The 24,169-nt window shown below is 37.9% G+C and overlaps 3 protein-coding genes and 1 long non-coding RNA gene across 18 annotated transcripts in view; 2 read left to right on the forward strand and 2 right to left on the reverse strand.

The window, feature by feature from the left end:
* Positions 1-7,927, forward strand: part of LOC111248713 (uncharacterized) — an 8,254-nt gene extending 327 nt beyond the window's left edge. Inside the window, exons 2-11 of the mRNA XM_022801518.2 lie at positions 21-182; positions 348-462; positions 568-751; positions 972-1,123; positions 1,244-1,446; positions 1,769-1,889; positions 2,132-2,380; positions 6,135-6,275; positions 6,887-7,237; positions 7,475-7,927. Of these exons, the coding sequence (XP_022657253.1) occupies positions 21-182; positions 348-462; positions 568-751; positions 972-1,123; positions 1,244-1,446; positions 1,769-1,889; positions 2,132-2,380; positions 6,135-6,275; positions 6,887-7,237; positions 7,475-7,519 (1,723 nt within the window). The 3' untranslated portion in view covers positions 7,520-7,927. The remainder of the gene's footprint in view (positions 1-20; positions 183-347; positions 463-567; positions 752-971; positions 1,124-1,243; positions 1,447-1,768; positions 1,890-2,131; positions 2,381-6,134; positions 6,276-6,886; positions 7,238-7,474) is intronic.
* On the reverse strand, positions 7,858-14,994 carry Sas10 (UTP3 small subunit processome component Sas10). Of its 3 annotated transcripts, none has more exons than XR_002672667.2 (7): positions 14,831-14,994; positions 14,020-14,160; positions 13,427-13,676; positions 12,530-13,264; positions 9,791-10,098; positions 8,653-9,061; positions 7,858-8,069 (listed from the first exon to the last, which is right to left on the reverse strand). XR_002672667.2 is itself a non-coding variant. In XM_022801521.2 (6 exons), exons 2-6 carry the CDS (start codon positions 14,158-14,160, stop codon positions 8,780-8,782), a joined length of 1,716 nt encoding a protein of 571 aa, XP_022657256.1. In that variant the 5' UTR covers positions 14,831-14,994; the 3' UTR covers positions 8,618-8,779. The 3 variants fall into 3 exon arrangements, 1 of the variants encoding a protein (XP_022657256.1); XR_015327030.1 differs by having other exon boundaries at positions 7,858-8,075; XM_022801521.2 differs by lacking the exon at positions 7,858-8,069 and having other exon boundaries at positions 8,618-9,061.
* Positions 14,995-15,004: 10 nt separating this feature from the next.
* Positions 15,005-22,210, forward strand: LOC111248712 (uncharacterized). Of its 3 annotated transcripts, none has more exons than XM_022801517.2 (13): positions 15,005-15,113; positions 16,172-16,333; positions 16,637-16,763; positions 16,978-17,139; positions 17,404-17,518; positions 17,759-17,942; positions 18,300-18,451; positions 18,638-18,849; positions 19,151-19,271; positions 19,369-19,614; positions 19,897-20,049; positions 20,164-20,514; positions 21,971-22,210. In XM_022801517.2, exons 2-13 carry the CDS (start codon positions 16,288-16,290, stop codon positions 22,013-22,015), a joined length of 1,914 nt encoding a protein of 637 aa, XP_022657252.1. In that variant the 5' UTR covers positions 15,005-15,113; positions 16,172-16,287; the 3' UTR covers positions 22,016-22,210. The 3 variants fall into 3 exon arrangements, with proteins under 3 accessions (XP_022657252.1, XP_086844151.1, XP_086844150.1); XM_086988025.1 differs by having other exon boundaries at positions 16,172-16,293; XM_086988024.1 differs by lacking the exon at positions 15,005-15,113 and adding an exon at positions 15,232-15,537.
* A 225-nt stretch (positions 22,211-22,435) lies between these two features.
* LOC111248715 (uncharacterized) overlaps positions 22,436-24,169 on the reverse strand; it is a 31,176-nt gene continuing 29,442 nt past the window's right edge. For all 11 annotated transcript variants that reach the window (XR_015327052.1, XR_015327050.1, XR_015327046.1 and 8 more), the window contains 2 exons: positions 23,616-23,767; positions 22,436-22,945 (listed from right to left, as the gene is read on the reverse strand). This is a non-coding gene — a long non-coding RNA (uncharacterized LOC111248715). The remainder of the gene's footprint in view (positions 22,946-23,615; positions 23,768-24,169) is intronic.

The raw sequence follows: 24,169 nt of genomic DNA on the forward strand, positions 1-24,169 counted from the left end.
CTAAGCTAAATTTATTGTAGACCAATACAGTGTGAACATTGTTCACTCCGTCTCTCTAACCGGCAGACATATCTCAAACATCTCGGTAGACGTCATCCAGAAAAACAGTTTGATCAGCTTTGTAGTCCTGCGAAGAAGTGGTATGCCTGCGAAGAAGCTGCATGCGATGTAAAAGTCCGCAGGTACGTGAACTGTAACATTTTTTCTTATTAACATATGAATGTATGTAGTTGTGTTAAGTATATTATATTTTGACTTTCAATAGGTATAATGTATGGTTGAGAAAAGAGGTAGATTTCAAGGAATATCTTAATAGTCCTTATAATGCTCTTATTTCTTCTTTGCAGTCGTGAGGAATTACTACACCATTTGGGAAAAGACCATGAATGGGAAATTAAGGAGGTGACGGGAACATTTGACACGGAAGACGAATTTGAGATATTTTTTCAAAGAGTGCAGAAGGTCAGTGGTTTTTTTCACATTTATTTTACTTATTGAGTGTTTAGCCAGCGTTTTGTAGCTTTAGGAGCGGGCGAATAATTTGACTAAATTTTACGGAATACACAGATGTACAAAACCCGGTTTGTATCTCGTCACGGTAAGGTGAACGGTGTTAAGCGATTTTACTGTAACCGAGAGGGCGCTGTACGAGTCAAAATGAAGGATCGTAGCAGAAAGCATATTAAACGGGGCACATCAAAAATCGGTACCTTCTGCACAGCTCATGCTATCGTCAGCTATCATACCAACGGTAAGATAACTATCGTAGAGTCAGCCCCATTTCACACGTATATGCAATGTACATGTCTGATAAATACAAAGTAGGCGAGTTCCAAAAGTGCTGCCATGAATTCCCTGCAATAATCACAATTTTTAGTAGTATCCTTTAATATGCTCAACTAGATCGCTCCTCAGTGGAGGTGTTAAGGTGTAGTACTAATGTGCATTCGTTGTTTTACACAAAATTTCAGGCCAGGTGAGCATAATTGGATCGGTAACTCACTACAACCATGAATTAGAAGGTAAATACCTGCCCCTACTGGATTCCGAGAAGAACTTTATTCGATACCATGCCCAGCTGGGCATGAACTGTCGGGAAATACTCGAGATCCTTCACAAGACCGTAAGTAGGGTTTATTTTTAATTATTTTATTTTTTCATACTTCATGCATACTAATGCGTACTACCATAAGAATACAACATAATATAAGCAAAGGCTCTATGTTTTGCCATATTTTGATAGGTGGGAGAGCTCGATGAAGACGATCCCTTGCGCTATGTGGACTACAAGACAATTAGGAATACTCTAGAAAGAGGAAAAACACTCGAGCAAAATCGACGAAGTCAATCAGGCAATAGCGTAGATCCTGGAAACGTGCAAATGCTGAATAAGATTAATAACTATCCTCGACATCGGGAAGAGTCTGTACCTACAAAAGCTTCCGAGTATGTATTGTTCTTCTATTATTATTTTGTCGAATGTAAAAAAAATTGCCATTTTTGCTCTGACATATGTTTTTGGACTGACATATGTAATCAATTCAATTAAAATTAAATAACGTAAAAATGAGTTCACAGTTAAGTGTCGGTGCGCTTCGTTGCTCTTCACATTACATACCGTTGCATGGCTGTCACTTAATAGGTATTTTCTTTGTCAATATATTGTAACGCAGATAAATCAGTCCGTAAAACAATATGTCCAGCGTGTTCCTATGAAATAAATTCCCCTTAGTCACTGCCAACCTGCATCGATGGAACGGAATTTCAGGGAACGATCATCAACGTCATTTTCGGACATTGTTCTCGAACACACGGCAGCAACAAACGGCTCATTCGATATTGTCCAAACAGATACTCACCAGTGGGGTGTTAAACGACCTGAAGGCAAGGTCCGTTGCTTACTTTTTACAATATATATATATATATATATATATATATATATATATATATATATATATATACGATCCCTTTCCGTAGCGTACCAACATTTTTAGATAAAATTATTTTTCTAAAATAAGTTACAACAGAAAATATTTTTCCAACCTTAAATAGTCCTATAAATGCAAATACATATCGCTTAGATATAATATCCTGCCAGCAAGCGTTCAAGAATAATTGTCTTTTTCTGCAGGTTCGCCACCGAGTGAGCCGGGTATCAGACGTATGTCCTTCTGAAATTCGTGTGGGTGGAGCGCAATGCGACTTGACGTGTAAGCTTTGTATGTGTTGCGCTCATTTGTTCAAGTGCAATTGTGGAGGGGCAACGAAGATCGGTAAAATGTGCAAGCACATACATGCAGTCGTTCAGTTTATTAAGGATTCTGAAAGGCAACAGGACGCAGAGTCACAGGTTGTAAGCCAGCAAGGTGTCGTTCATGAGGTATGAATCAAGTTCCTAGCGTCAAAGAGCGTATAATAATTTATTTTTCTTTTTTATATAGCTTCAAAATAATAAATAAACTAAAATAATATAATATTCTAATACTCAGATCCAATCCCACCGGAAAAGACCGTTGCGGAAAGAGAATCACAGTTGAGTTAACTTAATTGAACTATTGATATACGCAGTATAATTGAAAATCGATATGCAGTTTATCCGTGGCGTTGCGTAGTCAGTTTTCGTACATATTTGCTCCATATGCTTAACGTACACACAGAAATCATAGCTGTACACAGGACGAAACTTAGTTCAAGTGTTTGTTTTGCCGGAAACAGCCATTGAGGCGGTTCTCCATCATCAAGTGTCACTCCAGAAACTTTCGTAAGCTATAAAGGTTTATCCAAGTTAAATCGACCCATCCCAACGTACGCGGCTGTATGTCAAAACACCATATTTATTCACATTGGTTAAATGAGTAAACCGAAAACACCGAATGAATCGATGTAGCATGGTTTTGCAGCACTGATGAGAAAAAAAATAACGAAGATGTGGAGGCATTCCTTCTCTTCTTTCCTCTCGCGTTGAAACGGTGACCTCCTCACCGTGAATTGCCATGAAAAATAGATTCTTTATGATAATCATATAATTTGATACCTGGACTGGTGGAACATCATTCCAAAACAAACGTAGAGCTGCAAAAGCAGGTGTTACCCACTGCAGCTTTATGGATTCTAACTTGTTGATTACGGCTGAAGTTTACTGTCAGTATTTGGAGCAAATGATGAAAGAACTTGGCATTCAGTAATTAGGATTAGTGAGCGGAGGTAAATCACTCCTACCGCATGGCAACGCCATATCTCACAGCTGCAGTTGGAGACTCTCTGACATTTACCATACTAGCCAGACACTGCTTCCATAGATTACCATTCTGTTTTTTAAATTTCGAGAACTTCTTAAAACGATATATATTCAAATCTCAACATAATGTCGAAATTGTCTTTCTAGACCTTATAGACTCTTGTATCCCAAATTTTTACAGCAGTGGAATGAATAAGTCACCATCCATATAATAAGAGACCGTAAATAATGCTTCACACTTCCCTCGAAAATAAAAGTGCCTAACCTGTGAAAAATGTTCGAAAAGTACTATCTCACGTTTCATAGTGAATCACTACGTTCTTCTTCTGAGGAATAGCATTGGCCAGTGCAGGTTTAACTTGTTTAATCTCAACGTAGATGTATAGATACTCAGACTGATATCTATGTACCTGAAAGTCATGATTAATTAGTGCCTTCTTGTACTAAAAGAAATCTTATTTTTCTTATAACATAAAAGAAAAGCGTATTTTTTGAGCCTTTTATATAACATTGATATTTTTTTTAATTTTGCAGTAGTAGTAGTAATAATATAAGTATTGACAAAGATCGGTTGTGTATTACGGTATGACGTCATTAACAGGTTTTTCATCAGATTCGGACCCTGTATTTAGCAAGTGATGATCGGTATAAGCGTTTTGTGGATATGGTGTTATCATAACATCTGCTAAGAGTTTCATTCGTCGCTTAGTTAGATTATGAAACAGTTAAACATGTTAAAGTAGCAGAATATACATAAATGATTACAACAAATTCGCTGTCACACCCGTTTGTTTCAGGGGCGTCCTGATACCATTTCAGAACACATTACAGGGTGTTTTGATATTACTCAATAAAATCATTTAAATGTCAAAAGTAGTCATTGTTTACATTTTGACGTGTATTAATGCTATGGCATTATCAAGGAAGTGGGCTCTTTGTTGTCATAATGTATTTATATCTGGCTTGCATAACAAACCTGAAAAAAACCTTTCCCAGATTCAACACCACCCTTGAACTTCTCACGACTTTTGAACTCGAAGCATGTTCAGACTGTTCATACAGTTGTTCCAAACGCATTCTCTCCTCTCCATGAATGGGAAAGGGCGAATTTGAGCAAGGGAAGTCCTTTCGTATTTAGGCTCAGATGAGACTGCAATAGTTGTTCTGCTTATATTGGTAAACATGGAAAAACACATGTACAAACAGATGTTTTTCTAAATTTTCTTGTACATGTTACATCAGAAAAATGGTTTGACTTTGGGATTTTCCCGTAGTGGTGTCTTCTGTCAAGATGACATCGCCCGACTCTGCTTCAGATTCAGAAGAAGAAGCCAGACTTCGCGCAGCCGTTGTTATAGCCTATGCGCTGCCAAGTTTTGGGAAGCAAGAAAATGAAAAGGCACAAGTTGCTTCAACTATACATGCGAGTTCTACCATACCAAACCTTCTAAGCAATCAAAACCGCAAAGAGTGTCCAAAGCGAGATCTCCGCGAGAGTCGTTTTGAACTAGAACCTGAGTGCAAAAGGTTCCTTGCCCACAAACTTAATGAGGTACTGGAAAAGATTTGTAAATTTAAGAAGATGAAAAAGAATAGGACTGACGGCGCAGAAGCCGCCTCAGAGAGAACTGGAGGAAACGCTAGCAGTAAAGGTGTTCCTCGGGAAAGCGGCTCCATAGGCATTCGTTTGTTTACTGATTCGGACTATATTGAAGACCTGCCGAAGAAAAGCAAAAATTGGAAAGGAAGTGAGCCATCATCAAAACGAAGAAAAGCGTCCATTCTCAAAAAATCATCTCCTACAGAAGTGATGTTGAAAGCTTGCTCAGTGACCGCCGACTGGATCTTACACGAAAACCCACTTAACAAACTTAAAGCTATTGATGGCAACACTGAAAAATCCAGAAACGGAAATACCAATAATAAACGCAATGAGTGTGCTAGCGACGAAGGCTAAGCTACAACAAAGAAATAAGAAATTTCGTTATGCGCCCATCTTATTTTAACGTATGTGAGTAATCGTCTCAGAGGGAGAAGGACATTATAGGATATAGAATTATGAGACGAATTACTAATGCAGCGAAATAGCTATTGGTTAGGGCAGAATTTATGCCTCTGAAAAACAGATGGAAGCACGTTATTAAAATTCGTAGTATCAATAGTATCTGGACAGAGCCATAACGAATGGTTCGTCGTCAACAGCTATTGACGCTTTGTATTTATAATCATTATTATTAGTAATATAAATCTGCAGTGATGTATTTAGCATTGATCAATAAACGTTATTTTTACAAACCACAGTATTTATTACTAGCATAAAATGTGTTGCACTGTACTAAGATACTATTATATTAATACACATGCCTTGTTACGGTTTATATTCTTGATTTATAATAAGTATTTACTAAACCTGCTTAGAGTTTACCTGAAAGACATCAATATATAATTATTTATATTCCCGTATTAACATGATATCAATATTATTAGAAAACGTTTACTTATGTATTGAAGTATAATCCTTTACAGACATCCTGCATATAATACTCTATAGCATAAATGCTTTGAAATATGAAAAAAGTTGGCAGATGTACATGGTTATACGTTATTTATCTAGTTAAAAGGTTTGCAACTATCTATACAGCGGTCATCCTTCAAACGATTTTTTAAGCTTTCAGTGTATAGGGCCGGTTTGATAAAAAATGCTTGATTGGTTTGATAAAGAAAACCACACGAGCGACGAAGGTCGAGTTCGTATTCAAACTTATATAGACTCCGTCTTACTGTCCTGGTGCTTTGTGTTTACTTATCTGATTTCGTTAACCCACATAATCAGGCTCAATGCAATAACGTAACAATGTGTAACTTATCAACAAACGTCCTTTTTTGCATTATTCAGATGGTTGGCGAGGAATTTTCTGTAGTGCAGGAAGTGGAAGAAGAACACGGGTTACTAGATTCTTACATCGAAGAGAATGACACCGGAGTCGTCCTTAAACAAGAGGTGTCAACTGTAGAGGGAGCCACATACACTTTGCAGGTTAATTGACGCCACGCATCTCACCGCTAAAATTTATAGTACAATTATCACTTCTTCATCTAGTCACTAGCTTATAAAATAAAGTATATGTGAAGTATGTAAGTAATATTTACATTTGCACCGTTTAAAAAATCGTCAATTCACTGAAGAGCTGTGGGAAGCTGCATGTTGGCAGAATGTCCGTGCGGGCAGACAACGGCAGAATCTGTGCGTAGGCCACATTGGTTATTATCATATGAGGAGGTGTTCAGTTTTCATGATAGCCTCCCTGTCTCTCTCAGAACTTCTAGTAGTATAGTGTGATTTATGCCTCGTCAAAAAGTGGAACAAAGATAAAATAGAAAACAGATAGCAATAACATTACTTACTGTTTTTCCCGACTGCATGGAATATTTTAAACCGCGCCGTACATTTGTTGCAGTTTTCAAGCCTGAGTCGACTGAATAGATCTTTTTTTTTCTTTGTAAGGTCAGTCCGTTGATGCTAAAAACGTGTGGAACTGATATATATCCGCCTTTTCTCCCATGCATTTTTATTGACATGATAATCATTTTTTACTTTTATTTGTCGTGTTGCAAAAAAGCTTACGATTGTGAACTAATTAATTTTAGGGTGCGAGCGCCCAACCTGGCCCTACCAGTGGGTGTCAAGTAGTAACAATCATTCAGGAAACTCATGGAGTGGAGGCACCTACAGGCGCCGACTCAACGGCTGGTCATATTGGAACAGCGGACAATGGAACTTTCTTGACTTACGAAGTATTGCCAGACGGATCGGTTGCAACAATGGCTACAGAGGGGGCTGTAGCAACAACTGGGGGCAGGACCGTTGTAGGTGAACAGCGTATCAATCCTGAATTCGAGCATTTCCTCGAGCAATTTACACACTTACTTAAGCAGCTCCATCAAGTCTCCAATCCGAAAAACATACTACAAACATGCACTATTCTTCAACAGCTAAAGGTGCGCATTATTCATATGTCATAAAGAGCTTTGATGATCAGAAGTGGACATAATGCAATATGTTGATTTTCAGCCTATCGTTTTCAAAAGCATCTTTGCACGTAATAACAATTAGATAAGGCATTCATGTTCACAGTTTGCCGTGAATTACCTAATTTTTATACATAAGATTTAAAAATTATTTGTACTTAAATGATCAGCATTAATTAAACATTGTCGTTCGGCTTTGGTTTTCAGAAGCTGTTCCTCGCTACCGAACCGCCAAAACTCGTTAAGAGCTAAAATTGTGAACACACGAAAAGTTTAAAAGCACTTTGGTATTTGGGCATGTGCATATAAACAGTAATAATCTTAAGATCGGGCTAGCTACTACGCAGTTTACCCTATAAATAGTAGTGTGTAAGTTATTTACTGACCACTTATGTTGGCGAACCTTGCAAAGATACAAAGACAGACCTCATTAAATCTTTTTGTATTTTACGCATGAGTGAGGACATACTTCAGTGCTTCCGTGATGTATTGTAAAGTTAGTTAAGTATCGTATATAATATGCAAATGAAAAGTATACCAGTTTTGTTATAATATAGAATTAACTACAGTAGAATAACAAAAATGGAACATCAGACACAGCAAGTTGCGCGATATGTTCTAGAGGCGCTTGTTTTAATAAAGGCCATAATTAATACAAAATATGCATTATACTTTCATAGGTAAATCAAATTAGCAGATTACGAGATCTGAAGCAGTTCGTGGTTTAAATTCGAGGATCATTCTCTATATAGCCACAGCAATAGATATGCGGGTGACGACGTAGTGTTTTTGGAAGCATCATCTGAAACTTTTAAAAGCTTTGAATTAAGCTTCTTTGAGTCAAATAAAATCCGTGAAAAACGAATTTTTAATTTTCTAAAAACATGTAGATTATGTTAACTATATACGTTATACCGAGTCATTTGTTTTATATAGACCTATAGGAATATGCACATGTTCATCCACAGGAATGGCTTAAAATCGTCTACTGGATAGAACTAATAGTCAAGATAATAATTACAGTAAGAACCTATAAGACCGCATCGGTTGTTGCGTACCGCGGTATTGGATCGAAATTGCGGTGGTTTTCAAGTCACGTAGGCTGGCTAGGTGCCGTCAGTAAGCGGAAGAAAATAATAGAAAATAATAATATCTTAAATAAATGCCGTCGAAATCGCATGTTAAGTAACCGTATTAGTACATTCAAAAACTTAAAAAAAAAGGTAATAATTCTACTAGTGCCAGAATAAACAAAATTCTAACAAAGTGATATTGAACCTTCGGCTAAGTTATCACTTTACGAGAATTTTATTTATTCAAGTCTATTTTTAAAACGACAACGAATAAGCATGTGATGAAATGTATTTTATGCATTTTATTTTTACCGTGAGAAATATGCGAGCCTTCGTATCTTCCAAGTTGTTCCACAAATAAAAATAGTTTTCTGGTGCTTCTACGTTTTTCGAGTTCTCGGAAGTGAGACCTGATCCGATAAGTTCAATTAGTTTTTGGTTAATGAAGCTTAATGCTCTTAATAACTCTGAAGTTAATTCCGGACGTCTCTCCCCCGTAGCGTTGCTGTGCTTCATCACGCATAGCGCGTACTTGACCCCTTCGTCGAATATTGGCCTTCCGAAATTTCATTCTGTGCCGGACCCTTGGATTTCGCATGTACTTAGCTCGGTGGGGTGTAAGACCCTTGTTCTTCGCAATTTGATAATTAATTGCACGACGACTATCGCCATCGCCTTCTGCATCCCCTGCAGCCCCCCCGTCCATGTCATTCGGTTTATCCTGAAAACAAGTGATGGAATTTGGTAATAAAAAGAAAGTTGACGGAGTCCTTTCTGTGCTTAGCCATTCGTAATCCAGGAATGCAACATACAGAGCTAATCATTTCTCCAGTTTCAATAATTATATTGTTATTTTCAAAAGATGGTCTCTAATTCGACAAGGTTACCAAAAATACTGTACACACTCGTTACGTCTATAAATGCCTTTCAGTATAATTAGTACTCAAAACAGAATGTTCTGGTGCTTCAACGAGTTTGATACCACTTAGAAACAAAAGCCAACATAGGAAGTAGGACAGAACTTAGCATAGTTGTCAAATGCATCCTGAGTCCCTCCGCGCAAAGAACAATTTCGGGCAAATGGTCCCCGAAGCTGTACTGACATGATAAGAACCGAGTATATTAGAACATTTCAGAATTGATCGGCCTTATCACTTTTTCGAACCCATGATAATTGTTCCTGGTTTGTTTGCTTTATGTTAATAAACATATACGAAGGATAAGTTCAAAAAAATAATCGAAAAGCGTCAGAACACACGAACAGAGGATGCTACTAACTAATCCAATCCTAATTGTGCTTAAAAGAAATGTATCGAGCGCAAAGGAGGATGCAATTATTTTCTTTAAGTGTGACCGAATCGGGGATGCGTTTCAGGGATCCCAATAAGCAAAGCACATCTACAGAATGCGTTTTTATAATATTGGAGGTTGGTGCAACCCCTTAGCTTACCTTTGTCATGTTATTGACGCTGTTTTGTTCATCTTGATCATCGAGACCTTCACGACCAACTTTAAAAACCGGCTCATCATTTTCTGAATCAGTATCGCCGAAGATAGCGGCTTCGTCCAGCCGTTCATTTCTCGTATTACCGGCTTGTTCAACTGATTCAAATTCGTCACAGTCCTTTTTCATTTTTTTTACAGCCGGGAGCGCCGTGTCGTAGAGAGCCATTATTTCTTTCTCCGCCTCGCTTAACAGCAGCTTACTATTTCTTGATATAAGGTTCGTAAATGAAATCTCATTGTCATCCACAGCACCTGGATCGAGAGAAATAAACATGTTATTTTTTAATGTAGTAGCCTCTTGAGTCGTGTTAAGGAAGAAAAAAACAAATCACGCGCGTACGTATTGTTTACACCTTAAATTCGGGCAGAGACCCACGATGAAGGTCGCATGCAACTGTATGTTCTTTTATTTCCGACATATGATGCATTAACTTTACAGATTTGTTCATTCAGGATTCTTTTCCTTTTTGTTGTTTTCCCTTACGTTACCTTTTTTAGTTTTTTTTTCACTGTTACCATTCGAAAGAGTTCCTTCTCTCCCTCTCTCTTTTGTGTAAAATAATTTAACAATTTCATTGCCAGTAGACCGAACTTTATGTCGAGTTCAGGCTCTAAAGGTAATAAAGGTGCATTCTCGGCGCCTATTGTATTTATCTTGTTGAACAGCTTGTCTTGTCAGAATAGTTGGATCGTGTGCAGTAATGACCCAGCAATATATGGAACTACTAAAAGAAATTTCCTAGATCCAACGATGGGAATTTGGGTTTGAAGGATGTACCCCATTTCCATCGGCTGTCCGAGGTGTGACTTCTAAGTGACTTTCAACATTTCGCCCGCCTTTGGCCAATATGTAGCCAGAATCAATGTTGCCAGCATTCAGTAGGTTTGTAAGTGTCCTACACCCTAAGAAATACTTGAGAAGAACCAGATAATCAAAAGAGATTCGTCTAGAGTTTGGTTGCATTGATTGAATGATGACAAGGGCATTCAACATAAAAAACAGCATAAGGCAGTCATCCTTGCCCATCGCGTGGTGATCATCGTCCTTGACAACGCGTGGAAAAGATGGTGAAAGCCATTTTGTAACAGCTTGAGTGTGTGGTTCTTTTGCACTTATCGTATTTAGGGAGAAGTCGGTAGACACATAATTATTCGCTGGAACTCGACTAAAATGTTGCGTTTACAGTGAATAGTTTCAGTGAAAAATAGCCGTTATATAAATCCCAACCTAATAAATTACTTTTGTTATCGTCATCAAATATTTCTCATGTAATATAGAGGCAGATCTGGTCAGCAACTATGATTTCTTGTTAGCGAAATTTTTTAAATAAAAAGAAAATAAAAGTGTATAAGATGGGCCTCTGTGATCCAGTGTGACATGAAAGAAGCAGCGTTACCTCATTCACTGCCTGTTAACTGCTACAGCGAACCTGTTTCACGTTGGAGAGTATCTTCCGCTACAATGTTCAAATAGAACTTCCAACTAGCATCCTTTTTTTGATAAGACATTAATGGTACTGTGCACCATGGCGTTAAAGGTCTAGTAAATGACAACCCAGTAAAATCGATAAAAAGATAAGAGTACTTGAGTGACAATCCAATGTGAAATGACCATTAACTGCGTCATATCGGACAAATAAATAATTTCTACTTATAATCATAACTGGCGTTATTAGATATCTAAGAATTTCACGATGAGAAAGCAACATTAATTTTTTTTCACGGAGGTCGCCAACTCTTTGCAGCAGACGCTTGCAACAATTCAACCGTTCCAATGTTTGCGATATTTCATGGACATAATACACCCTTTTGAATCATTAAATAGCACGTTTCCCCGATACGAAAACCAGATTGTCTTTAGCAGGTGCGAGAAACCTAGCGCTTTTATGGAAAATGATTTTTGACTAAGTTCTCATTCGTCTCGTTTACATGACAGTGATCAAAGATGATAAAAATATATCAGAATTAGTTTAGCCTCTTAATATCTACGAGGTAGACATTGCTGTAGTACACATAATATGCTTGATAGTAGAATTAATTGTATATCTATGCTCCGAGGTTTATGTCCTGTACTGTTAAACATTGCTTCAGGCTACTACACAAAACTGCATAAAATCTTCCGTTGTATACAAAACCCTGCAGCCAGCGGATTTGCCATTCTCAGTTGCCTAAGGTTAGTACAGCATTATTATTCACATTTAGTGAGAGCGAGTGATTTTGGTCCGTGTTATACGCGACCTAAATCGCCACCGAAATCTTAATTCAAGCGTGCTCTTTTAAACAGGCGTTTAACCAGAGCCATGTTTGCCGTATATTAAAAACTTAGGCGACATTCGTGTATGTTTTGATTGCGAACACATCAAGAAGTATCAAACAAAAATGTTGGGAAGTATTAACAGTTATGTGACTAGTATGTTGAGTTGGTACTCACGTTTTTCATACAATAAATATAAGCACTTGTCGTTCCCATCGGCTATATAGGATTCTATGGTTAGATGCGTCATTGACAATAGTATGCTACCAGTGACTCGTTCTTACCTCAATATCATTTTGCAAGAACTAGTTCTATTTAAACGTTGCAGAACAAAAGACATGTTAAGTATCCGGAATAATACAAAAACAACCAGTATACCAAAGAAAAAATCAAAATCGGGATACAGTCAAATTTTTTGTAGTAGCTTACCATGGAGACCCTCATCCTGTTCCTCATTTTTGTCGCTAAAGTGTTCTTGTTCTTCATCGGAGCTGAGCTCCTGTACCTTTTTGGAGCCAATCAAATTTTTTACTTTCAGCTCTTTCCCATCTTGGGCCTTTTCAAGAATATTTTGAATCTGAGGAAGCAACTGTGTTCTTGTTCGGTCTAGTTCTGAAATAAGTTTCTTAAACTGAACGAGCCTCTTCACGATTGGATGGTTTCTAATGTTTATCCGTTTAGCCTTGAGACTAAGGTAGAAACAGATATTTGTCGTATATATTATTAAAAGGTTGTGCCTAAGAAGCAAGTAGTTTTCCGCCGAAGTTCCTCGTGGAAGACATCCATTTTGACGTAATTTGAGCATGGGAGCTATCTCCGTGTCAAGTTCTTGTAACTTTGTCTTGCAGTCATCAAGAAGACCCTGCAGTTCAGGGGACTCTTCTAATACCATTTTGACCAGTTTTTTACTCGGTAGCTTACTTAGGTCAATCTCTATACGTTGTTGTTTTTCTCTAAAGGCTTTCATGTCGTCATTCTCATCCCATTTCGGCACCTGAAGATTTTCAAGACCAAAAGCGTCTTCGTCGACTTCATCAGCAAGTCGCTTTTGGATTGCCCGAGCTTCCTCCTCCTCCATACGGGCGACCTCTTTATCCTTTTCGGAGAGTGTGCCAACATCCTTATCGACAAAATCTGTGTTATAGAAGTTTAGTCGCCTTCGACCTAGAATTGAATGATTATGTGAGCCATATATTAGAATATGAGTCTATAAGATGAGAATATCATATTTCATAAGTATCGTAGCGATATATAATAAAGCTGACGATGAATATTGATATAATCAAATCAATAAACGCAGCAGAATGAAATATAGGCGACACTTACCCCAGGCCTTTGCATCAGGTAGATCATCTAGATCATCGGTTTCCTCAATGTCTGAGTCTAATTCCTTTTTTTTGACAAACCTCGTTACTAAATCGTTGGCGCGCTCCAACGAGAGTACTCCGGTCTCTTCATCCGACTCGGAATCGAATTCCTTCGAGCTCAGTGCATAAACTTGTTCCTGTTCAGAGTCAGACTCCTTTTGACGGCCTGTCAGCATGATTTTATCTTTCTTTGCGTAAAATTCGTCGATCTAGATTAAGAGATAATTAGACGCAGGGATTTTTAATACTCATATCGAGTCTAAGAAAAATCAAATAGCTGGACAAATGCTGCGCATTTTCGTTTGACCACCACATATATCATTATAATTAAATTAATATATTATATATTCAAAATTGTCATTTTTGCATTACCAAGAATAAAACTCGGGAATAAGTCTTGGTACTAATCAATTCAGTACTCACTACAGAAGACAGTATTTCATAAAATAGAAATATTATGCTTGCAACAAGATACATTTAAGACAACTACAGTGGTTGGGGAATAACTCTTTAGCAACATACATCGCTGAAGATATTGGTCTTAAAACCTACTTCGTCATCGTCCTGCCTTGAAAAATATAGGTCCTTCTCGAAGAACTCTTCTTCGTCCGAATTAGTCAGCGACGCAAACTTTGATTGCTTCTTAACCCGACTGTCACCGGCAGCCTTTCGAACGCCGTGCTTCCGACCCATCTATTAAATTAATATTGTTGTTTGCCATTAAATTATTGAATTAATAAGCCGTAACTTTCAGGGCTGCCCAGTAAACTCAGGCGTGAGAATAACAGAAATCTTGATAATTAAAGATAATACATAACTGTTACAAATAAACGTGCTGTACGTACGATTGCGTTTTGTACCAACAAAAAATCAAAAGATTCATTTTTATATATTATATCATTATGTTATGTTATATTATACTATTAAAATATTAAACAATATTAAAATGATGTTCGAATATTATAGTTCAAAGCTCGCGAACGTTTTCGTATGCGAGAATCATGCTATTAAGTTACATTGAACATGCTTTCGAACAGATCAATATAGATATAATTAAAGGTTAGTAAGTCAAAATAAATCCAATTTGGTTTAGCTAACGTGTTCTGATGTTATTGCATAATATATGTATCTATGTATAATGCTGGAATGCATTCAGTCAGTAAATGTATATATGTATATATATCATTTCCCAACCAAACGAGATCTAGTTGCAGTATGAATTAGTATTACATATACGTCAATTAATTTAACAATTTATGAGGACCTTAGACATATGGTAGAAATGTTAGAAAACATAGAAGTGTTATGTATCTCCACCAGTAACTTCTTTCTATGGCTCTAGCCGTCACTTGGATAGACATACCGTATTTATGGTATCCTTAAGGTCTATCCCTTTGTGGCACACTTTCTCTACGTAAACATGTAAAACTGGCCATAAATTGCACTTCGCGAGCTCCCGTTCGATTTATTAATTTTCAAAGAAGCGCACGTGCTTTCACTCCGAACTGCACAGGTTCCGTCGAATACAAGCTTATTCAACGGAGTCCACAAGATATTGCACTACTCCAGGTCAACAAACGGTCTCTAATCTGAAGATATATATGAAATTTATTTCATCGTGCATCTATAAGTCAGCTAAATCTCAAGTAAGTCAAACTGTGTATCTCTGATATCGATGAGTTTTTGTTCATGTCTAGCACACAGTCTTAATTTTGACACTTTAGAAGCCTGTCACTGCAGTGTTCGGTATCTTATAGTCATCATTCTAAATGTAGCCATGACTCTGGTCGAATGTGATGCGGGTTTGAGTCAAAACCTCATCTAGCCACAGCTAGATGAAGACGAACTTGGCTACAGCTGGCGAAATTCGATCTTGGTCTTGTACAATCCATGAGCTGGCCGGGATTCTAGTTAGGCGAACTGCAATCTAAATTTACGCAATCAGGAGAGTTAATATCATATATGGCTAGTTCAAATAAATGAAAATCGAGTTGATAAAAATCATATATCTGCCTTCGCAATCTCTATAGGCTACAGTAATATTTTATTGTCGTACGGCAAGGCTTATTGGTAGGCAATCATCGCGCACCTGTCAAGTTATTAGGCCAGAGCACAAGCAATTTCCGTTTTTTCGCCTAAGTACCTAGCATTTCACATGCATTCTAGCAACAATGAAGTTTACTTTGTATTCACCGTCACTCTCCACGACGGTCCTTCGGATCTTAACAAATTTACTTTTTGCTATTTTTCAACAAATGACGCCTGTCATGTTGATATAGTCAGAGGCTAACAAAAACAGACTTGAAAGAATTTACAATATTTTATTCTCGAAAGGAGCGATATCAAAACATACAATTATAGCAGTAGCTTTATTTAAATGAAGTTAATCATGTTGTTATGATGAACGCACTTTTTAATAAATCTAGCTAAAGAGGTTTTCATGTTGCTCTTTTCCCAAATGCAAATGAAAGGTTCAATAATTGTTGGCGATGTAATAAACCCTGGTTACCACATAGCTAAATATGATCAAGTAAACAAAAAGGAAGTTACTTAGACAATAATGTAATAGTAAAAAAAGAAGCAAAGGAAGCAAAATCCAGCGGTTTATTCACATTTATACTGGAAGAATGTACATATTTTTCACGAAGTGTGTTTGACAGCTACATATAATGCTATGCCCACAATTTTTCCACATACATTTCAGCATTGGTGTCGTTGATAATATCCTTCAGAAAACGTTTGCTAAGTTTACTGTGCGATCGAGGGACGGATTGCGGTTAATGAATCCCTAGCGTACAAATTGCGGAGATAGCACCAGCTATGGAGGTCGACCAGGAAGGCGAAGCCTTAGCAACTCAACATCAGGGTTTATATTTAACTATATGACAATTAAATAATAAATATTTCATGCAAGCGCAGTATACAATAGCAGAAATGTTCCCTGCTTATTTAACTTGTTTCTAATCTCTACACCTGGAAAGCAAATCTGAAATTCGTTTGTCGCTTAAGTGCTTTGTATATTTGCGAAGGAAGATGCAGCGTATCAATGAAAATGACAAGTTCGCAGTTAATTTCTTTAGTGATATTAAACAAGGTCCGAGATAAAGCACCCTTGCGAATTTCGAAGAAATCAGGTATTCAGTTATGTATATTCTTCATTTAACTTTAGATGCTGGAAAAGCGAGTAGATATCAAAAAAGCGACGAAGCGATGGCTGAAGATGAAGCTGAACTGTTAGAGACTGCCGCCCACGAAGCATCTGTAAGAACAGGCACGAGGGGGTACCCGAGTAAAAGGTATAGGCATCATAATCCACAACCCTGACTGAGCCAGCTAGCAACTGAATGAAAGCATTTACTAAGTGAGACTAGGTCGCTTCTGAAGAGTATATTGTAAATTTCGAGGGTTAAATTCGTTTCCTTATTTAAGCGATCTTTTGCATTGTTATACAACGTTCTATGGGCTTGTTGGACGCTGATAGCTCTTAGTTATTCTTTACATGTCTTTCAGACCCATTCAGTGTGAACATTGTCCTTTACGCTTGTCCAATCGGCAAACCTATCTCAAACATCTTGGCAGAAGGCACCCAGAAAAACAACTCGATCAGCTATGTGGGGCCGTAAAGAAGTGGTACGCTTGTGAAGAAGCTGGATGTGACGTTAAAGTCCGAAGGTATTATACCAAAATTTATACCAGGAACAGTGTCCAAGATAGCTCAAAATAAATATAAGACAAATACGGCTCAAGTGGAGGAGTCGGTGGTAATTTGAAAAAGCTTTACTTGTTCTCAGTCGGCGTCAAGGAGTCGTGTCTTGAAGTTTAAACAACTTTAAGCTGAAGAAAAAAATGTGGCTTGTAAATATTTCAAATTACAACATTTAGTAAAAATCTGAGAACGTAATAAGATTTGATAACGTTATTTATCTTTTACTACAGTCGAGAGGAACTGCTGCACCATCTGGGGAAGGACCATGAATGGGAGATCAAAGAAGTGACTGGGACATTCGATACAGAGGATGAGTTCGAAATTTTCTTCCAACGAGTCCAAAAAGTGCGTCTTTTTATAAACGCAATCAGTTCTTTTCTATGTCTAAGGTAAATGGATGATAAGAGATAACAGGTCATATGTAGGCAAGATCTAGTAGTCCATACGCAGGCAGGGTTATTAGTCCTAGCTTCTTTTTTCAAGTACCTAGGTTTATTTAAGATGTACTTATTAAATGTCTTTAGTATTTTTAAAATGTAAGCTACACAATTGAGTTTCGAGTCGACAATTCCTGAACGTTTATAGATGTATAAAACTCGCTTCGTATCCCGACATGGCAAAGTGAATGGCGTCAAACGCTTTTATTGTAACCGAGAGGGGGCTGTGCGAGTTAAAATGGAGGATCGGACGCGAGCGCACATCAGACGGGGTACCTCCAAGATTGGAACCTTCTGTACAGCTCATGCCATTGTCAGCTACCATGCGAACGGTGAGTAGAAGCTTGCTGGATTCTGAGCGCTCTTTTAATATTTTCATACAGACCTCTATAAAATCTATACTTTCTCTCAAAGCTTATTGACTAAATAGAAAGAACTGATCAGCTTCATTTGGTGAGATATTGTTTAGTAATCCATTTCGAAAGACTTTTATTAGTTTATTAACTAGCAGCATTTAAAAGACATCATAAGCATTTCGCAATACTAATGCTTGATAGAAAATTTCTTTAGTGAGACCGAATATCATGTAGATGAGTGTTAGAATATCATGTCATAAGTGAAAAAAACATGGTTTTCATACTCCAAAGACTTGTTTTTGCTAATATTGTTTCTTATTGCGCAAATCATAGGTCAAGTAAGCATAATTGGATCCGTTACGCACTACAACCATGAGCTGGAGGGTAAATACTTACCTTTACTAGAATCAGAAAAGAATTTTATTCGTTATCACGCGCAACTGGGAATGAACTGCAGGGAGATTCTCGAGATTCTACATAAGACCGTGAGTGGCTTTTGCCTCGTAAAATGTTTTTAACCTTCAAGTACAGATATACATGTTGACAAGTAGGTAAAATCACATTGAAGTTGTTTTTGTACCATATCTTCTTATTTTAATGGTTTAGCTGTATGTATCGGTATAGTACTATATTCTCACATTTGGTTTGTTTTCGTTGGCGACTACTTATAGGTTGGAGAACTGGACGAGGATGATCCATTGCGCTATGTTGACTACAAAACAATCCGGAACACACTAGAAAGAGGAAAAACCCTTGAACAAAACAGACAATCCGAGGCGAGCAATGGTGCTGATTTGGGAAACATACAGATGCTTACTAAAATTAATAACTATCCTCGAGAAAAAAGCCATCTTGAATCAGCACCGACAAAAACCTTAACTAAGTAAATCTTCTTTCATTACCAACTTTGACGAAACATATGACTTAATGGTGTTTACAAGTTACTTTCGAGGCGGTATTTCGTTGTCTCTGATTCTAGTTCTATATGTATGTATATGATGTATAAACGAAATTCAGGTACTATATTTCTGTGTATATGATAATTAAAAAGTTTAAAAAACTTGATCATGTCCTACTATATATGTCCTATTGATCGTATCCTATATAACGTTGTAGATAATAAGCCAGGTAAGCCTTACGCTTCTTTGTAAGTGAATTCTTAAAAGAATAATATTATTTTGCAGTGATCGAACCTCAACAGTTTTCTCAGATATTGTGCTAGAGCATACCGCAGCGATCAATAATGCATTTGATATTGTGCAGACGGATACACATCAGTGGGGAGTTAAACGGCCAGAAGGCAAGGTTCGTATCTTAACGAGCTGTTGCTTAACGTATTTTTGCAACAAACAACCAGGGTTGTAATATGTCGACGAGATGCTACGCTTAATCTCTCTTACAGGTTTGCCACCGAGTGACTCGTGTATCGGACGTGTGTCCTGCGGAAGTCCGATTAGAGGTCCCTTGCGACCTGATATGCAAGCTTTGCCAGTGCTGTTCACATTTGTTCAAGTGTAATTGCGGAGGCGCCACAAAAATCGGGAAAATGTGCAAGCACATCCATGCTGTAGTCCAGTTTATAAGGGACTATGAAGCACAAAAGGGAGAGGGTGAACAAGCGGAGGCATCAAAACGTGTGTTGCATCAGGTGCGAATAGGGTTTGATAAAACCGTCCACTCTATAGATATTGAAAAATAATCTTAGATAGAGTAACTACGGCCACGGAAACGCTATGCGGCACCGGAAATGATCTGTGTGATTTTTTAGAAAATATAAGATGGCTGAATCTCAAGATTTTTTTTTATTTTCGATACTCTATTTAATCACAAATGTTACCTAGTTTGAATCGATGCCCTTATGGAGTATGATATAGAATAGTAAGACCTACTTTTAATGTTGCTGGCTTAAATGTAATTTTTGCTATTTCAGGTTGTCGGTGAGGAATATTTAGAGGCCCAAGAGGTGGAAGAAGAACATGGACTCTTGGATTCGTATATTGAAGAAGGCGTCGCTGATAACGACATGGGGGCTGCGTCCAAACGGGAAGATGCAGTCGTAGCGAACGCATCGTATACCTTGCAGGTCAATAGCATACATTCGTTCCTCGGCGAGGTTCATAAGTGCTGGTTGGACAAGTTTTCTTAGTTGGGTACGTCCATATTTCTCACAAAGTATAAAACCGTTTTTTTATTACAGGCTGAAGACGGGCAGTCTGGTTCCGTGGGCAATGGACAAATTTTGACGGTCATTAACGAAGCCCATGAAGTTGCGGATACAGCTATTGAGACAGCTGCACATGCATCGACGGGCGGAGGCGGGACGCTATTCCAAACATATGAAATGATACCAAATGGAACGGCCATTGCTGTAGCCAACGGGGCATCTGGTTGGCTGACTGGGAGTGCCGTGCTAGCTCCAACTGAGCAGCGACTTAATCCTGAGTATGAACAATTTCTGGAACAAATCACGAACGGTCACAATCAGCTGCACCAAGTTGCCAATCCTGAGAATATTCTACAAGCGAGCACTATCTTCCAGCAGTTAAAGGTAGGTAGCAATATGCTGAGCATCTGGACAATTTACTTAAACAGGATACTGCAGTTGAATAAGATTAATGTGCCTTTTGCGATGCTCCTAATCAATTCAGTGTGGGCACATAAGAAATGTACAACAATAATACACCATCATGCATGATGCGGAGACATATCACTAATTAGTGCATAATGTTATGGCTTGTACGGTAGGCAAAGAGGCTACTGCCTACCGCGTGTCTCGTAACAGCTTTTGTTCAAACGGTTTCACGTTCCAAGTATTCGCACAAGTCCCCCTTAAAGAAAGGCGCTCTAGTTTCTTGTTATCTAAGCGTATCTGTTTAGATAATTTAGATATTTCAGAAGATGATTTACTATCGTTCAAATAAGTCTCGGTTATATACACCACTTCGGCGTTCGCAGCAGCGAAAGTGAGGTAATGGATAGCATTATACTTTGCTAGTAAGCCAGCGTTAATCTATTCATTTTATTTGTTTACTTCACGATTGTACAGAACATTTAATCGTCGAACGTTCTATCCATGTTATTGTTGGGTATGTCGACATGACCAGGACCTTAGGATGCGGGATAGATTTTAAGCTTTTTGATCAGAACAAGGTATTATCAGGTGAAAACATTGAGGGTAGTTTTTCCATTCAATTTCCATCAGACTGCAACTTAGCGTTCGTTGTCGCAATTGGCTGCGTGTTCTGGTTCCTGTAGGCGTAAAGCTGCGCCTTCGTTGTTGAACTTGGTTACGGTGAGGACTGTGAGCTCGATTAACTACTTATATTGCGCGGCTAAACTGTCCACTGTCGATTGGAGCTCCAGTATCTAACGAAACGATAACTTTACAGGAGTAGCAAAGTTAGTTTCTTTAGCCATTTTCCTCACAGAACCTTCCAGTAGTAGAGAATGACACTGTTAGTAGTTCAAATAACCTTTGATCTCCTCACTTCTAGCTTTATAGCGTGTGTATTGCCTATGGTTTGCAAGACGCATCTATAGGATGCATTAAGTACATTGAACACACGAAGTCTTTTGAAGCACTTGATTATCGTTGTGGCATTTTAGAGCTAGCCGCGGTTTCTCCGTGTTTTTTTAACTGAGTTGAGAAATCTACAGTTCTTTTAAGTCTTCTATCGCTTTTTTCCTTTAGTTCTACTGATGATCTGTCACCTATGCATCACAAATGTAAATCCTACTGTTTCATAGCTAAGCGAGTTCATTTGTTACCACACAGCACAAAAAAGCGAGGTGGTACCAAATCGCTCCAATCGCAACGCACAATAAAAAGATTATATTTTTTAGAAGTAGCATTGTAAATCCCCAATAGGAACCCATTTTGTGTTTGCGAGAACTAGCTGATTATTTTTTTTACTAGCACAGTATTAGAACAGTAGGTATACTGTAATAAAAGTGCGAATGTCTGCACGAGCGCTATTGTATTCCATCTATTTGTTTGCTTCCAGACGCTTGTCATCAATGCTGATACGCCGAAAATCATAAAGGGCTGAGAGGGCGAGCATATCTCACACGTTGATTACACTTGTTTATAGAGTATCAGTAGTCAACATCAACGTAATTTTAGTAACTTGAGAAAATTATCGAAGCCGAGTGCAACGTAGTCAAATTTCATGAACGTGAAAAATAATGTGGATAATCTATACAGCGTAATTAATAAAGACTCGCATATTGATGTGTCGAGCGTTTTGTATGAGTAGTCCTTTAAACAATAATGGCACGGCTGATGCAAGTCTGGAAAACGATGGGCAGAGCATTTTATGTCATTACTATTTCCACCTACCTTTCAGCTCCTTTGCGATATACATATATATATAAATCTTTTCCCGTCAAGCTAAAGCTCTTTAGATCGTTTTCACATAGCAGTTTTTCAAATTCATTTTCAAAATTCAAATAAAAAAAACTCAATCAAATATAGTTTACGTTTTGTGCATAGTTTATTTTGTCTTGAAGCGAGCTTCAAATTTCTGTCGGCATTGAGTTCCATATGATTATAGATATATTGTAATGATCACTATTGAGTATGTAAGCAAACTAGTGTTATACTGATTTATTATTATTGCGTTGTTTATATTAGATTGTACATCATCATTGCACACGTTTATTTGTGCTGTAATAAAAAGTCTATTCAAATAACAATATGTATCTTTATCGTATAATATAACATCATAAAAATATCTGCTATTGATAATTTATACAGTGTTTGGGCATTATACACCGCACAGTCGGCGACAGATGTCAATCGGGTGGCTCCTGGCTTGTGGGAGTCGCAATAAACCGACATAAGGTCGCCCCTTTTCCGCTGAGTTGATATTGAACCTATCTAATTATCACAGCACCAACAACATAGTGCTAAGCACAAAGCACATAGGCAGCTGTTCTTCCAAAAGTTATCCTCTTGCGGCCGATGGTCATGCACAACTCTGAAAAAGCATGACGACTCCATTTAATCAATGATGCTCAAAGAATCATGTAGAGTAATTAAATCTTGCTTCAGTTTGGCCCGTACGTTTTTGCGTACGTGTATGCTGTTGATCATTTTAGTGTTACTGATCTTATCAGAAGAGATATTGTATATTTTCTGGTATACTTTACTTCTACCTAGCCAATCCTTCTTGTGCACAGTTTCCAGCGGCTATTGGTGGCCTGAAGGTTTAAGTTCGTTTTAAAAGGTCGGGTATATTCAACGAGAGCAGTGTGTGATCATGCTGTTTCATGCCACTTTCATTCGGCAACATTGCATTTCCTCCATTTATGATCTATTTGCTTAGCTACCACCTAAATTGACACTTTCTGTATATCCAGGAAAGCCTCAAATATGGTTCTGCAGACTATAATTTCATGACTGAGCCTGGCACTCAATCCTGTTCTCGAATTCGACTCACATCCAAATAAGCGCAAAACAATTATCGCGCCTACACTACATAAAGAAATTAAATGTTAAAACTCTGAATAATGTGAATGCCCCACACTTCTTTCACAAAACCCGAACAAGCTATTATATAATGTCGCCCTATCCGTCAGTTTCTTCGTTGCTTGCAAATATCTTTTCCAAGCAGCTATAGCTTCTTCTAGAATCAAAATATCACATACACTGTTTGTGCGGGCACCGCCGATGGGACGTAACCAGGCTGATATCCGGGCTGTGGGGGGGGATAGTAACCCGGCTGGGCTGGTGGTGGATATCCCGGTTGAGTAAAACAGGGCTGAGTCGGCGGGTAGTAATTTTGTTGTGGGTAACTCATCTGAAAATGGTAATAATGATAAGGAATATAGCAACAACAGTAAATCGTGCAGTACCAATATCATTTGCATGCAGGCTCTGGTTTCTTTGAATATTACCCAGTTTCAGTTGAGGCAAACGCATAGACGTACGTATACTTATTAGATACATATTCTTAATACTCTAAACGTAGCAGTGGAGTCTAAATTTCACCTTAAAAAGCTTAACGCTCTTTAGGTGATTGTTAAACCTTAGTTTTTATGAATATAAATTATTTACACTCGTTGTAATTTTCATCTAGTATAGTTATAGCAAATTTTACAGAGTATAATATCGCCATCTTTCACAGAACCACAATATGAATTTTATAGGTTCGATAAAACTGGTAAATTAGGTATAAATCTTTTTATTAGGCCGCCTGATT

This window comes from Varroa destructor, unplaced genomic scaffold, assembly GCF_002443255.2.
Source record: "Varroa destructor unplaced genomic scaffold, Vdes_3.0 BEIS01000004.1, whole genome shotgun sequence".
NCBI lineage: Eukaryota > Metazoa > Arthropoda > Arachnida > Mesostigmata > Varroidae > Varroa > Varroa destructor.

Excerpts from the sequence above, each read along its gene's own strand:
- LOC111248712 (XM_022801517.2), top strand. The coding sequence starts at position 16,288 with ATGGAGGTCGACCAGGAAGGCGAAGCCTTAGCAACTCAACATCAGG. Across the intron at positions 18,452-18,637 it reads TCGAGATTCTACATAAGACC|GTTGGAGAACTGGACGAGGA; the intron begins GTGAGTGGCTTT and ends GACTACTTATAG. Across the intron at positions 20,050-20,163 it reads ACGCATCGTATACCTTGCAG|GCTGAAGACGGGCAGTCTGG; the intron begins GTCAATAGCATA and ends TTTTTATTACAG.
- Sas10 (XM_022801521.2), bottom strand. The coding sequence starts at position 14,160 with ATGGGTCGGAAGCACGGCGTTCGAAAGGCTGCCGGTGACAGTCGGGTT. Across the intron at positions 13,677-14,019 it reads CAAGGCAGGACGATGACGAA|ATCGACGAATTTTACGCAAA; the intron begins GTAGGTTTTAAG and ends CTCTTAATCTAG. Across the intron at positions 9,062-9,790 it reads GCGTCAATAACATGACAAAG|GATAAACCGAATGACATGGA; the intron begins GTAAGCTAAGGG and ends ACTTGTTTTCAG.